Genomic DNA, 14,027 nt, shown 5'->3' with positions numbered 1-14,027 from the left:
CGCTACGCCTGCGCGCGCGCACGTGCTTTCGGCACCTGATTGGCCGGTTCACGCAACGAACCGCAGGGCGACGGCTATTCGTCCAGGGCGAGCAAGGGGCTGCCTATGGTGGTAACTTCAAAACGGACGTTGGCCTCTCCTTGTCGGTTGTAGCGGTGTATGCATAGTTGCGCTGCTGCTGCCGTCACTGAAGATTATCTGGATATTTCGCCGCTGCCATCGTCATCCACAAGCTGTACCGTAGCAGTACTAAGGCCCTGACAACGCCTAAAGCTACAGCAGCTGGATCGTAAGTTTCGCCGCGCAAAATTAGGCGCGTGGAGCTGCCCACGACGACATCGCATTGCCGCCACGTTATCACAGCCTCGACAACGAGTGAGGCAGATATTTTGCTGTCCGTACATCATTTCACTTCTTTAATAAGGACCTGTTTGCGTGCTGAATCAGCCCAGTCTCTTTTATTTGCCATCCTCGTAATACGCTCGCGAACGGTCTCGAACGCTCTCGAACCGTTGCGCTGTTTGTCCCGCTACTATGCTAATTCAGCAAAAAAGAACGAGTCAGGGACCCTGTCTTGGAGCAAAGTTGAGCCGCCTTGGCGCCATGTGACGCTCAGAACGTTGATGCACAGCTTGTAAATGAACCTCATATTTATTGAAAACACACACGCAATCTTTTTGTCTCCGCAGCCCTCCCCCACTTGGCAACGATGGCGACGAAGACATCCAGACAGCTTCAGGTGCTCGCAGAAAACGGCCGCAAACAGGTAAGCAAGCTGCAAACATCTTGCCAGCTCAGCATTTCCATTAAAGCATCACCTGTGGTAGCACGAATTAAGTTGCTGCTCATGCAGGGGGTACCGGGACCTATTCAGTGTACCGAATGTTTACGCAGGCCATCGAGGCGTAGCGCCGACAGGCTCCGGTGTTTCGCTTGCGAACCACTGGCTTGTTGCAATGCGCTTTGGCGACACGCGTTGAAAGCGCAGACGTGGCGGTGGCAAATGTTTTTGTTGCCAGTTGTAGCGCGAACGACGAGCCCATTGTGTTAGCTTGAGACAACGTGGCTTCTCGCGCACCTTTCACGACCGCTTGAGGGGGCGTGCTAGCTCAACGTGCATAACGCCATCTGCGGTCATACATTTAGCAAGCTAACTAGGGTAACAATGCAGAGGAAAATAAATATTCTAACACAGCTGGTTCCTGGCGCGATTTGACACATATTTGTGCATCGCAGCTGTGCTGACTTATTCTGTCCGGTGCCATTTATTGTAGTCTAGGACTGCCAATTAGTGGACTAATTCTAAGAATTCTTAGCGTTTTTTTTTTAATATAATGCAGTGGCTAAGCTTGCCGCATTTATGCATGTGATTTGTTTTAAAACGTAGAGAACAAGCTGCAAAGAATTCTGTAGTTTGTCACGAGAGAATAGTAGGCTTCACCCGCCGTGGTTGCTCAGTGGCTATGGTGTTGGGCTGCTGAGCACGAGGTCGCGGGATCGAATCCCGGCCACGGCGGCCGCATTTCGATGGGGGCGAAATGCGAAAACACCCGTGTGCTTAGATTTAGGTGCACGTTAAAGAACCCCAGGTGGTCGAAATTTCCGGAGTCCTCCACTACAGCGTGCCTCATAATCAGAAAGTGGTTTTGGCACGTAAAACCCCAAATATTAAAAAAAAAAAGAATAGTAGGCTTCAGAAACAAATTTTGTTAATTCATCTGTTTATGAAGCATGCGGTGCTGTGTTGAAAATAAACATTCTGTTCTAATTGCAGCAAGCAAATATGAAAGTATTTATGAAATTTAACCTGTCTAAGATGTCACCAGTTGGGATATCTATCTTTGGTAAGTGTGAGGACAGGTCTAAGACATCTTGTTCGCTGCTTGGCTGAAAACCAAGTTGTGAACATTGTCTTTCTTTCAAGATGTGAGGGCCAAAAGCATGAAGCTGAACTTCTTAGATGCTGGCTCTGCAAAGCTATGGCCTATGGAGAACAGCTAACTGTGCACGAGTCTATAGGACTGTTTGTGCATCGGCATAAGCAAGCATGGCTACATAAAATGCTGCAGTACACACATTCAATACTTTTGTGGAGTGCCTGTGCTGCTCACAAAGTGCTTTTTATGTCATTGAGGTTGGCATCCCTCTGGTGCTTCAGTCATTTCTATTTCTACCCATATAGTTGTAGGAATTGCAGTTGTATTTGTGCAGTCACTGAAGTAAATGTGGGAGTGGCACCACATTGCTGGTTTACTATTGGGTCACGACTACTCCACAAATAAACCTGGCAGAACCAAATGATAGATTTCTGCAGCACTGCATAGCATTCAAAGCCATGCTTACAAAGCAGAATGGAATGTCCGTATGATGGATGAACATGCCTCATGTTTGGACACTAGTTGTGCCAGTGGCACCGACCCGCACTTCAACATCAGCAGTTTGTGAGCAGAGCAAGCTGAGCAATTGGATACACTACCTGTGAAATGGGGATGAGCTCTCAAGTTTCTATGATTTTTCTTATTTGGAACTCTACTAGCAGCTCCAAGGTCATTTTGGTCATCGGTGGCTCTTGTAGTTGGAAGGATAACTGATTATTCCAGCCCATGTGTCTGCAAAGAGTTAGGTGTTGTTTCAACCTGTGCTTTGTCTGTAAGCACTTTAGTATGGCATGCTCTGTTTGCCATTCCAACTTGTAGGGAGCACAAGCCCTGGTATCCCAGAAACGAGTGGCCGAGCACTCCCCAGAGAAGGCCCCCTCAAGGAAGCGTGCCATTCTGGGCGACATCACCAACCCCAACCACAAAGCAGTAGTGACCGCAGCAGCAGCAGCCAAGAAAGGTGGCTTAATCAAGCCGGGGCCCAAGAAAACTGTGCTTCGATCACGGAACATTGCAGTTGCTGCAGCAGCTGCCACACACAAGCCTGTAGCCAAGGCAGCCACTGCTACCACGGTAGCCGCCAAGCCCCTGCCAGAAAAGTGAGACGTGCTCCTAATGTCATGTTCTGCATGCTCATCCCAACCTGTGAGCTGCTGGAAAGCAAGCGGTGCACAAACTCTTGACAGTGGCAATTCTACAGTGATGATGCAGGAAAGGAGTCAACAATTGCTAGAATTCAGAGGCATATGGTTGAGCTCAAGCATTTTAATTGTAAGGAAGCATTAAAGGGTCAGTAAAGGAGATCGGTAGTTTATACTGATAACTATTCATTAAAAACTTGTTATTACAATGTGCTGCATGACTGCACAGAGAAAGTAAGCAATGCACACACAGCACTCAATTTGGTAATGGCCAATTAGTAAAATAAGTTAGCAAGGGCAAACTTCATATTTTAAAGATTTGTGTGCCTAAATCGCAGTGCTGATACATCAGTGCAACATCTCGGACTTAATGTGCCTCCTAATATTTGTCCTGTTGTGGTGCTGTAACAGTTCTAACTTGCCAAGTTCACTCTTAGCTGCCTCCTTGCAAAATACAAGTTTATCGCCAGACACTGCATGTCAAGCCATAAACACCTGCAGTTGTTCATGAGCAAGTAAGGCCTTCCTGTGTGTCATGAACAACTTGCAACACGAAAGTGCATGAACACAAGATGCAAGAAGTAGCACTAAATTGGCACAGACCTGAACACCTTTCTGACAAACTATCATTCCAGTTTCACATTGTATCTGTGCAGCTTTGCAGCTTGTGCTCAGTAGTTCAGTGCATAATGCTGCCTTGAAAATTTTCCTTTGTGCAGACCTACAAGCTCAAAAGAACCACAGACGTCGGCCTTGCCCACTGCGTCTGAAAAACGGCAATGCTCTGAGCTGCCCGAAGGAGTTGCCGACTTTGACTTTGAGTCGCAAAATGAGCCATTCTCAGAGTCCACATATGCGGCCGACATCTTCAACTACTACAAAGAGCGAGAGGTGAGAATGATTGGAAGAAACTTGGCTGTGGAAGGTTCCCAGTTTTAAACATTTGAAGTTGTTTGGTCAGTGGGCATGCTGCCAGGTGCAGCGAAATTTCCCTTTGATAAATTGGTTACGAATAATATTGACTACTGAAGCAATCTTGGCACGAACTATGAGCGGCATGTGTGAATGTTATTTATATCGTGCATCAGTGGCTGTAGAATCTAAAAGTAACCTTTAAAAAATTTTTTCTCCTGAATTTCGGTTTCAATTTCCCTGTATCTAAACATGCCTCCACTAAACACTCCACCTCGACTCAAATTCATGACACATGGTGTCTTCAATCAAGGAGCGGCGCAGGACTCAACTCGTTTGAGTGAAGGAAGAGCTTTGAGTCTATCATTGTTTGAATGTGTACCCTCGTGTACCCATGTGACCTCTTAAAGACTTGGTGCACATTTGTTGCTCATATCTATTCATACGATTTTGGTGTGCCTATTGGATATGTTTTTTGTTTTTCCTTCTAACTGTCCTGTCCCACTGTTGTCATGACAGGCGTCGTTCGTGGTTTCCAAGTACCTCGATCGCCAGGATGAGCTCTCTGTGAGCATGCGGGCAGTGCTTGTTGACTGGATGGTGGAGGTGCAGGAGAACTTTGAGCTCAATCACGAGACGCTCTACCTGGCGGTCAAGTGTGTCGACCGGTACCTGTCCCTGGAGCCCTGCTCCAAGACCCAGCTACAGCTGCTGGGAGCCACCGCCATGTTTGTGTCTTGCAAGTTTGACGAGCGTTGCCCACCGTCTGTAAGAGACTTCCTTTACATCTGTGACGATGCCTACAGCCACGACGAGCTCATTGCCATGGAGGTATGACCTGTTTGACCTCCTGGTCTCCTTGCTCTCGTGTCCTCTGCATTGCTTTTGGGGACGGTTGAGAGAGGCAGTAGTTTGGAAGCTATTTTAATTTGATTATTAGTTTATCGTTTTATAGGTAATAGAAAAGCCTTCCCTTTGTTTTTAGAAAAAGTGACAACCACTGCATAAAAAATTTCAAATGATGCATGGATAAATACATGTTAGCATAAGGCACATAAATGGTGCAAGTGGTTTTGCGATTTAGTCATTATATATTATTTAAAGCATGCTAAATTCAAGTGTCTTGAATATGAACATGCAGTGGGCCCACAAGACAATTTTTTTAATTTGCTCACGACATTGTGTGCTTAGCACATCGAGCATCATGCTGTAAAAACAATTCTGCAATCTGCAATATCTACTGAGATATTGTGGTCACAAATTTGCTGATGGACAAAATTAGTATACGTATTGATAACAAGAAACATGTATCTAATCAAGAACAGTCATACATATGTACATACCCATAAAACTTCATCAGGCTCCAGGGGCCCTAGCACGGAAGCACTGTCGCTGAATATGTTCAGTTGTAGTGTTGACACATTCTATGAATCGCCTGCCCTATGTGCCTTGGAGATAGTATGGCTGAAATATCGGCATGAGGTATGAAACTTCGCAGATAATGAGAATAATAGATGTAGATTCAGGGTGTCTACCAACCGGGAAAACCGGAAATTCTCAGGGATTTTGAGTAGTCTGGAAAAACTTGGGGAAAACTCGGGGAATTTTGTGCCTCTATCTGGGAAAATTAGCTGTAATTTTATTAAAACGGTCGAAAGTCACGGTAATGCTGGCTCGAGTAACAGACAGGAATCTTAATAAATCGTCTTTAATGCCCTGTTGTCAGCTGGAGGAGTTGTCCGTGTACAGTCAACGATCGACTTTCCGGATGCATGATAATCTGGACAGCTTCGCGTCTGTTGTCTTCCTGCTTGTATCTTTGAGCCCAGTTATAACAACCATATTCAGTGCTCTTGCAATTTTTCTACCCTACTTATTGAAATGTAGCGTCCAGATCAAGTGCCATACTGTTAAAGTGCCATACTGTTAAAGCGAACACTTCACACAGTCATAGGGAAAATAGGGTGCTCAAGTGAAAAAAAAAAAATTGCAATGGGCATGACAAAGATAAGACCTGCTAGATCAGCGAGTGCCACGACCTTTCGGAAGCTGCAAGCGAGGTCATTCTTCCAGGCACTTCTCCAGAGTCGGTATGGTGGTCAGGAGAGGAAAAACTAGTAGGGAGCATGAAGTCGAGCAGTCGGCTTTCTCAAGGCAACCTTTGATGCCATTTTCTTCCTGCCTTCCCCGATTTCACTTGGAAATTATGGGGAATGCATTCATTGTGCATTGAATCCTGCCGCTCAAATGCATTGTTGCTGTCAATCTTTACATGGCCTAAGTCGATGTGAACGCAGCACTGCACCCAGCACCGCTAAGGTGCAAAGAGTAGGCAGTTGCTATGCTGCTACTGGGAGATCAAGGTTATTCAACGCTTCATTTATGTCATTGCTGATAATGGATGGCCACGACATTTAACCTTCTGAACATTTTGGATGAAGCAACACAGAAAACGGACCCGCCGTGGTTGCTCAGTGGCTATGGTGTTGGGCTCGGGATCGAATCCCGGCCCCGCATTTCGATGGGGGCGAAATGCGAAAACACCCATGTACTTAGATTTAGGTGCACGTTAAAGAACCCCAGGTGGTCGAAATTTCCGGAGTCCTCCACTACGGTGTACCTCCTAATCAGGAAGTGGTTTTAGCATGTTAAACCCCATAATTTCTTTAACACAGAAAACGTAACTTTATGGCTGTGCATGCTCGGGCGTGTGTGGCTGATGCGCAGACATAAAGGCCATAATGGCGAGACCTTCGCAATATGTGTGTGTGTATGCTGCAGTAATTTATGCTTCTAGCCAACTATGGTCGGGTACAACTTTGAAAGGCAGCAGCATTTGTCCCTCAAAGGCGGATGCACACGAGCTTCCACCAGTGGGCATGCACTCTAGACGCGTCACGAGCCGCACGGCCAGTGACCTTGCCAACGGAGAACATGGCAGTCCACGCTTCAAACTGGGCAGAGTCGCGTAAGCGGGACTATTTCTTTAGTAGCGGAGGCAATCTGCTGCCACGCTTCCGTCATCTGGGTGGGGCTGCTCCTGCCTTGTACCCATCAATAGAATGAGTTTGTTCTCATACCCAGAATCCATTTAAGTCCTGCCGATTGTAAAATATAACTGCAAGCTATTGAAGAAAACTGGCTGCTGTGCTAACTGGTTCAAGATAACTGGCAATTGACATCGGGTGACATTCTAAAAGTACTGCGCTGGATTTTGTTATCTAGACTGACTTTACAGAGCTACTGTAACAATTGGAAGTATTTCTTGACAGAAAATTTAAAGGAAAAATGCCCCCTCGTTTTAAGAAGAGGCTTTTGGCAAAACTTTAATCCTCTAGCCACTGGACAAGAAAAAACATGGACAGCGGTCCAACTCCAGTTGATGTCAATGCGACGAAGTTAGCCGATGACACTCTTTCCCACCACCCCACGTGTGAGGGGGGAGTAAGAGCATCAGATGGCTTAAATGTATTACTCCACTATGTTCAGGATCTTTAGACTGCACATTTCCATGGGAATGAGCAACATTTTAAGACTGCATATACCCCAGGAACAGCTTTAGAATATCTTCAACGGCCTACGAAAGAGGCTAGAAACACACATGCCCGACACGTAAGAGTGGGAGTTACTCACCAAGGAAGCTGTTGCCATAGTGAGTGCTAAAGAACTCTGCAAAAGTGCCTCACTGCTGCCTCGGGAGTGCAAAATGAGAGAATCTCCATTTGACTTTAGTGCTGCATTCAAAAACAATGTGGTAGAATACTTGGAACTGAACAGGAGCATTGTGGCATTCCGTTTTAGGGTTAACAGAAAGTGAAACAATGCAACTGTCAACGTTCGCTGAAAACTGCTGCGCACTTGTTATGCTGTTCATATTGAACTTGAAGATACTGTGGAGGAATATCTTCATGGGCATCGTTCTGTAGTTCTAGTAACGGCTGATTTGATTCATTGCAAAGGCACATCAATTTGCTCGTAATAATTATGTCGGGGTGTCGTGTTAGGGTGTCGCATCACAAAGCGGAAAAGTTTCATTTATCGCTGGAGTGGCTGTTAGCGCTTTGAACTAAGACTGCGGCAGAATGGATGTGCGCGTTTTGTAGGGCAAGTCTACATATACCAGAGTACTTAGTTTGGAGTCTCAGCCGCGTTCTTGGGACAAACTGATGGCAACACAGTAGTGCAGACAATCGCAAGGGCATTTATTGCACCATTTAAACCACAATCTAGCAAGCCAAATTATTACCAATAGAACGTGCCAATGGGCGCAACAAATCGAGGAAGTTCGACTCACTGCGACCGGATAGCAAGCAAATATGATCTCCTCCATGATGGACACGAGCACTTAATCGTTCACATGTACAGTCACATGAACAGTGGCACATTCGAATGATTGTTTTCGTTAATTCCGGTGTCCTGCTCCTAATTTTATCGCAGTATGGTCCCACAAACAGCTGACGAGCGCGTGAAACGTCCACGCAGTTAGCCAACCCCTAGCCAAAGAGAGACAGGCTACTCTTTTTCGCGGCCAAGTAACCCTGTCGTTAGGTGGCATTAGCAGCGCAACACTCGCAAAATCTCGTATTAGTCTGCAACCACACCGACTGCCGCCGGTGCAAAGCCATGCGGCGAAGCTGGGTATTCGGGGGCATGTGAAAGTCAAGCATCCACACATTATTTGACAACCACTTCTTGTGGAACTATTTGGTAGTTTGATATAAACAGGTTCAGCTGCATTAGTCTAACCAACTTATACCCAATATATTGTTAAAACCAGTATTGTTATAACAATGAGCAGCTGATGCACTGTCAACTTTTGCTTGTGTTCTGTGGTAAAATAAACCACTTACTACAATGCTCCCGTGCCATGCTGCTGGGTAGGTGCGCTGAAAGAAAGCAAAATCCTGGAAAAACAAATGTGAGCCGCTTTGCCACACCTGCCTTCCTCACATTGCCCCCTCCCCCCCCCAAAAAAATACAGGCTTCTTTGTCGTACTGGTGTTTGTGCCATATCTTTATCCCATCGCTGCGCTCCTCTCATGTATCCCTTCCACCCTCTTGCCGACGTTAGGGAGACTGGAAAGATGTGCCATGCAGGGTGCGGGGCACAAAGGCTGATGTGGCAAAAGTGGCTTGCATTTTTTTTTCTTTTCCTGGTTTTCCCATTCCTAATACTTCCGGCACAGACACCCAACAGCCAGAGTTAATTGTTATATCCAATAGTGGCAACATTAGAACTTCCTAGTCAGCGGCTTATTTTTTCCCCCTCCACTTTTTTTCTTTGTGCACTTCAATATTATAAGTGGGTTCAACTGTTGTATAAATAATTAACCCTGTAATGCCCAAGCACAGTTCCACATCAAAGAAAATTTGAACAAATTGACATTTATTTGTCGCCATGAAGACTAAAATTGTTTTAAAAAAAAGTCCTTTCAGTTATAACTTACTGTAGCAATTATTCATTGGTTTATTAAACTATCCACAGAGGAAAACTCCACTCCACCATATCAAAAATGCAACTATGGTCTTTGCATCAAGTTTCCAGTGTTTCAATCTGCATTTTGAGACAAGACTCACTGTAACATATATATTACATTAGGCATTCTAGGGTTAAATATAATCTTCGGCATAGTGGCCACATTTCAACGATGGTGAAATACAAAAATGCTCATGTGCTGTGCATTGGGTGCACATTAAGGAACCATGGGTGGTCAAAATTAATCCGGAGTCCCTCACAATGGCGTCCCTCGTAACACACTGTCTATTGTTGCAGGATGTTAAACTTCACAATTAAAAAAGTGAAAATAACTGCACACATTGACTAATGAGCTGCTCAATCTGCTTTTTTCCACGCCTCCCATCTTGCCTTCGCAAATAGGCCCATCTGCTACGAGTGTTAGACTTCCAGCTGGGAATGCCAGTGTCCTACCGGTTCTTGCGGCGGTATGCGCGCTGCGCAAGGCTGCCCCTGGAAATGCTGACACTGGCGCGCTACGTGCTCGAGACCTCCCTGATGGATTACAACGTGGTCGACCAAAGGGAGTCCAAGATGGCTGCCGCAGCTTTGCTGCAAGCCTTGCTCATGAAAGGTTGCTCCTGGGTAGGTTCACAGCTTCTACATGTTGCTGCAAACCTGTTGTTTAATTTAGTGCATAAGTCACTGTTGCTACATCGCGTCATTGTACACACACGCTACGTAGGATGGCAGTAGAGACCTGCCGTGGGGGCTTAGCAGCTATGGTGTTGCGCTGCTACATATGAGGTCATGGCATCAAATCCTGGCCGCTGCAGCCGCATGTCTATGGGGGCAAAATACAACCCACGTTCCATGCATTCGGAGCATTTTAAAGATCCCCTGGTGGTCAAAATTAATTCAGTCCCCCACTGGTGTGCCTCCTAATCAAATCGTGGTTCTGGCACATAAAACCCCAGAATTCAATTCAGGATGGTGCTAGAGCTTTATCATGAAACACTACAGCTATGGGTGTGTGGTCAGAATAACACGCATAATGGCAGTCAATGTCTAAGTGTACAAGATGCTTCTCTTGTTGTATCCACAAGACACCTTGCAAAGCCTTCTTTGGTATTATTGTAAGAAATTCTCAACTCAAAGGTCCTAATGTGGAACATTACACGAGGGCTGTTCACTGACGAAGGCAAGCTATGTGATGAAGTAAGTGAAGTCAATTGTAGAGGCGATGGCAGTGGGATGAGCATTCCACTATCGCCTGCAGAAAGATCGCTGATGTGTAGTTGTACGAGCCCATGGTTCTGCAATCACGGGCTGCAACATTTGCAGAGGCCTGCATACCACATATGCCAGTGACCAGGGCGACCATCTCATCTCCCCATTGCCGGGTTTGACCATGGCAGGTCCACAAAAAGCTTTGTGTACAACAGGATGAGACAGTTTCCAAAGCTGAAAGGAGCGTTCACAGAAATTAGGGAAGACTTGGGAGTCTATGCAAAGCAACAATAGCCTCTGCATCTTGCAGTAAGCATCATTGCAAAATGTGATGGATATTGCTATTTGTAAAGAGTAAGGGTCATAATCATATGTACATTATGTGCAGGTAATGATCACGACTCGTAAAATCTCTCAGGCTCGAAATTGTCATTTTCTTTTTTTTTTTTACCTTCTGCTACAGCCCTTTATAATGTGCATGGTGTCCTCTTCCAGAATGCAACCCTTCAGCACTACTCTGGCTATAAGGCTGAAGAACTGTCTAGCTTGCAACAGCACCTCAACCTCTTCCTGTACCAGCAACGAAATAGCAACCTTGAGGCCATCCGCTCCAAATACTCGCACAGGTGAATTTACTGCACTTTACCATTGTGGCTCATCGTGTAAGATTAAGCCGTGAAGTCCCAGATGATTAATTTGAATGGCACTTCAGATACAACCTGTACTATCGACACTGTTTTACATGCTGTTCTCGCACTTCTATAGGCTAACACTCTCCAGAATTCTGACACCCAGACCACACAAAAATGAAATGCGAAAATACTGCAGTGTGGTTGCCAGTCATGCATTACTGGGAAAACTGAGCATAGCGTGTACCGCAATCTACGCCTGCCAGCGAGCTAAAACGTTTTCTCAACTTAAAACAAAAGTGTTTCATAATTTATTTGAGCCTGCATATGCAGAAAGCTTCATTTCGAGCAGAGCAGTGTTCCCTGCACTAATGAATCTCCAAATGTTGTCGATGCTACACAGTACTTCTGTGAACGTTGGCATGGCAGCATCTGTGGAGTCATCCTTGTCTGATGTGGCGGCCAGTAGTGTCTGCATGAGGCAATGCCTCCTCGCACGTCCCGTCTCTTACAACCCGCGCGAAAGTGCGTACCCAACAGTGGACGGAGAAGCACCACCAGCTCCCTTGCGGCTCCGTCACTACCATGAAGAGGCGTAGAGCGTACCATTGCATGCGGGAAGCATGGACAGGTTTCCGGGTTATCACCTAGACTCTTTTCTTTCCTTCGCGTTCATTGCCTACTTATCGTTACCTTTCTCCCTCTGTCCCTTTGTTGCTGTCTCGTTGCGCTTTCTCTCTCGGCGATCTTCCTGCCCACATCCGTTTTTTTGCCAAAGATAGTTTTGCATTCACGTGACTCTGCACTAGATGTGTCCACGTGTATACTGCCAACATGTTTCTGGCACTGTGCTAGAAACTGTACTTTCATACATTTACTATAGGGAATTGTGGTGGTAGTGTATATGGGAGCTGCAAGCAGGGCGGGTTCAGCCAGCATGGAAATTATGGTTAGTGCGTGAGTTTGCATAAACTTTGTGCTTCAGGCTTTAAATTGGCTTCGTGGCTTTTCAACCTCATCACTTTCAAGTACTGCATTATAAATAATTAATTCAACATCTACATGTGCTATCTGCATCAGTAACTGACAACACCACAAGGATGCTGTCATTCGGAAATAGCTTTCCACTTGCAGAACATGCATGTCGCTCAGCACTTCAAAGGCCCATGGTCCCTTCGTTCTCTGCCCTTGTGCTCTGGCCGCTGTATCAGTAACTGCAAACACTACAATGCCGCTGTCAGACTTGGCTTTTCGCGGTCAGAATGGCTTTTGCAGAACATCGGAGCCCATTCCTACTCACGTGTAACCCTGCGAGCACAAATCAAATTGACAAAGCGCAGATATAGCATGTGCACTGGTTTAAATTCGAACTAATGTAAAGATTTGACCAAGTGGGGTGGGGTTTTATTTATTTCGGCTGCTCGTGGAACCCTAAAATGCCACTGACAACCCTTATCTACAAAACAAGCCAACGCATACATCTCTGCTTCGGCATCATTTTCCTGGAGCAACTTGGATCAAGTGCCATCTGCACATTCTTGTGGGACGCGTATTGGACCATTACGTTCTTGGGAACAAAGCTTAGACAGGCACACACTGACCTTCAGATTCAATGTCTTCTCAACATCTGCCAAAACAAGTTTCGAATTCGTTGGCATTAAGTATTTCCTATGCCATGAGAAGCACACTTGAGGGGTGCAGCACGCCGCAGCATTCTATACATCCAATGTGGTGATGAACGGGAGTGCGACGCAAGCTTAGTGCAGCACTATACTTCTGCACGGCATTTCCAAAGGGATTCTGCAGTTTAGCAAATTCTCTCTACAGAATGCCCAAAACCACTTGCTGCGAGGGGAGACTCAATGAAACAAGGTGGTAATGCCCCTGTGGAATTCCTACACCAGCTTCTTGACAGTATCTTCCTTAGTTTAGTTGTTTATCAAGAAAGTGACATTACATCTTAAATTAACCAAACATCCAACCGATAAAAGTTTCAGTAACTTCTTTGCATGCTAAGCAGCCCAACCCAAATATGAGAAAACACCTTGGAATTTGTGGCTTCTCACTGGCACTGCAGTTTGGGCACAAAATTCAAAAAGTGTCCTTCATGTTACCTTGAGCAACGGTTTTGCCTGAAAAGAATGGCAATGTTGTTTTAAAGCCTGAACACAAATCTGCAGTGATAGCTTCTCTATAGTGTCCCTTTAACACCACGCACTCTGTGCTAATGTTAACTCAATATGTGCAGCGTTCTCTGGACTCCTCTAATGATGGCTTTCTTTTTCTGGCAGGGTGTTTTCCGAAGTAGCGCTCACCCCCCTGCTGCCGGTGGAAACGGAGACGAGTTGAGCATCTAGCTGCCTTGTCAACCGCACCACTGTCCTGCAACTTGCCAAACCAGCCTGCTGTGCGGAAAATGGGAGATGGGGAGGGGATACGCAAAGCCCGCACACATATCGCTCATTGTGCTCAAAGACCCATGTACATAGTCATCATGCTGCTGCGTCGATTTTAGCGCTTTTACCCCAAGACTTCCCAATTCCCAACCTGCAATTTTTAAGTAAAACCAAATGTGTACAGCCATTTCAAGAGTTGTCTCCTGTTCTATAAATGAGCAGTGGCTGCTGAACCACATGCTTGTTATGCAGCGCACGCTTGCATTCCAGTGTCATTTCCTAAATGCTGCACTAGTTGAGAGTAAACTTGCTTGCCCACAGCAGCTGTATATTAGAGCAGTAAACACTAAGTATGTTGCACGAGCTGCTGGAACTCGAGGTTGTGC

At 45.8% G+C, this 14,027-nt stretch overlaps 1 protein-coding gene across 2 annotated transcripts; it reads left to right on the top strand.

The window, feature by feature from the left end:
* The first annotated feature begins 46 nt into the window (after window positions 1-46).
* On the top strand, window positions 47-13,828 carry CycB3 (cyclin B3). Of its 2 annotated transcripts, none has more exons than XM_075681967.1 (8): window positions 47-289; window positions 690-766; window positions 2,697-2,977; window positions 3,739-3,910; window positions 4,451-4,762; window positions 9,810-10,031; window positions 11,112-11,242; window positions 13,537-13,828. In XM_075681967.1, the coding sequence occupies exons 2-8, from the start codon at window positions 710-712 to the stop codon at window positions 13,592-13,594; spliced, it is 1,233 nt and encodes a 410-aa protein (XP_075538082.1). In that variant the 5' UTR covers window positions 47-289; window positions 690-709; the 3' UTR covers window positions 13,595-13,828. The 2 variants fall into 2 exon arrangements, with proteins under 2 accessions (XP_075538082.1, XP_075538083.1); XM_075681968.1 differs by lacking the exon at window positions 47-289 and adding an exon at window positions 297-375.
* The last annotated feature ends 199 nt before the right edge of the window (window positions 13,829-14,027 follow it).

Source organism: Dermacentor variabilis, chromosome 2 (genome assembly GCF_050947875.1).
Source record: "Dermacentor variabilis isolate Ectoservices chromosome 2, ASM5094787v1, whole genome shotgun sequence".
NCBI classification, from domain to species: domain Eukaryota; kingdom Metazoa; phylum Arthropoda; class Arachnida; order Ixodida; family Ixodidae; genus Dermacentor; species Dermacentor variabilis.
Note: the sequence above shows the minus strand (reverse complement) of the source record. Positions and strands in the feature narration are given on the sequence as shown.

Bases quoted from the DNA above. Each gene is read 5' to 3' on its own strand.
- CycB3 (XM_075681967.1), top strand. From the start codon at position 710: ATGGCGACGAAGACATCCAGACAGCTTCAGGTGCTCGCAGAAAACGGC. The intron at 767-2,696 runs GTAAGCAAGCTG...TCCAACTTGTAG, and splicing joins CAGAAAACGGCCGCAAACAG to GGAGCACAAGCCCTGGTATC. The intron at 4,763-9,809 runs GTATGACCTGTT...CTTCGCAAATAG, and splicing joins ACGAGCTCATTGCCATGGAG to GCCCATCTGCTACGAGTGTT.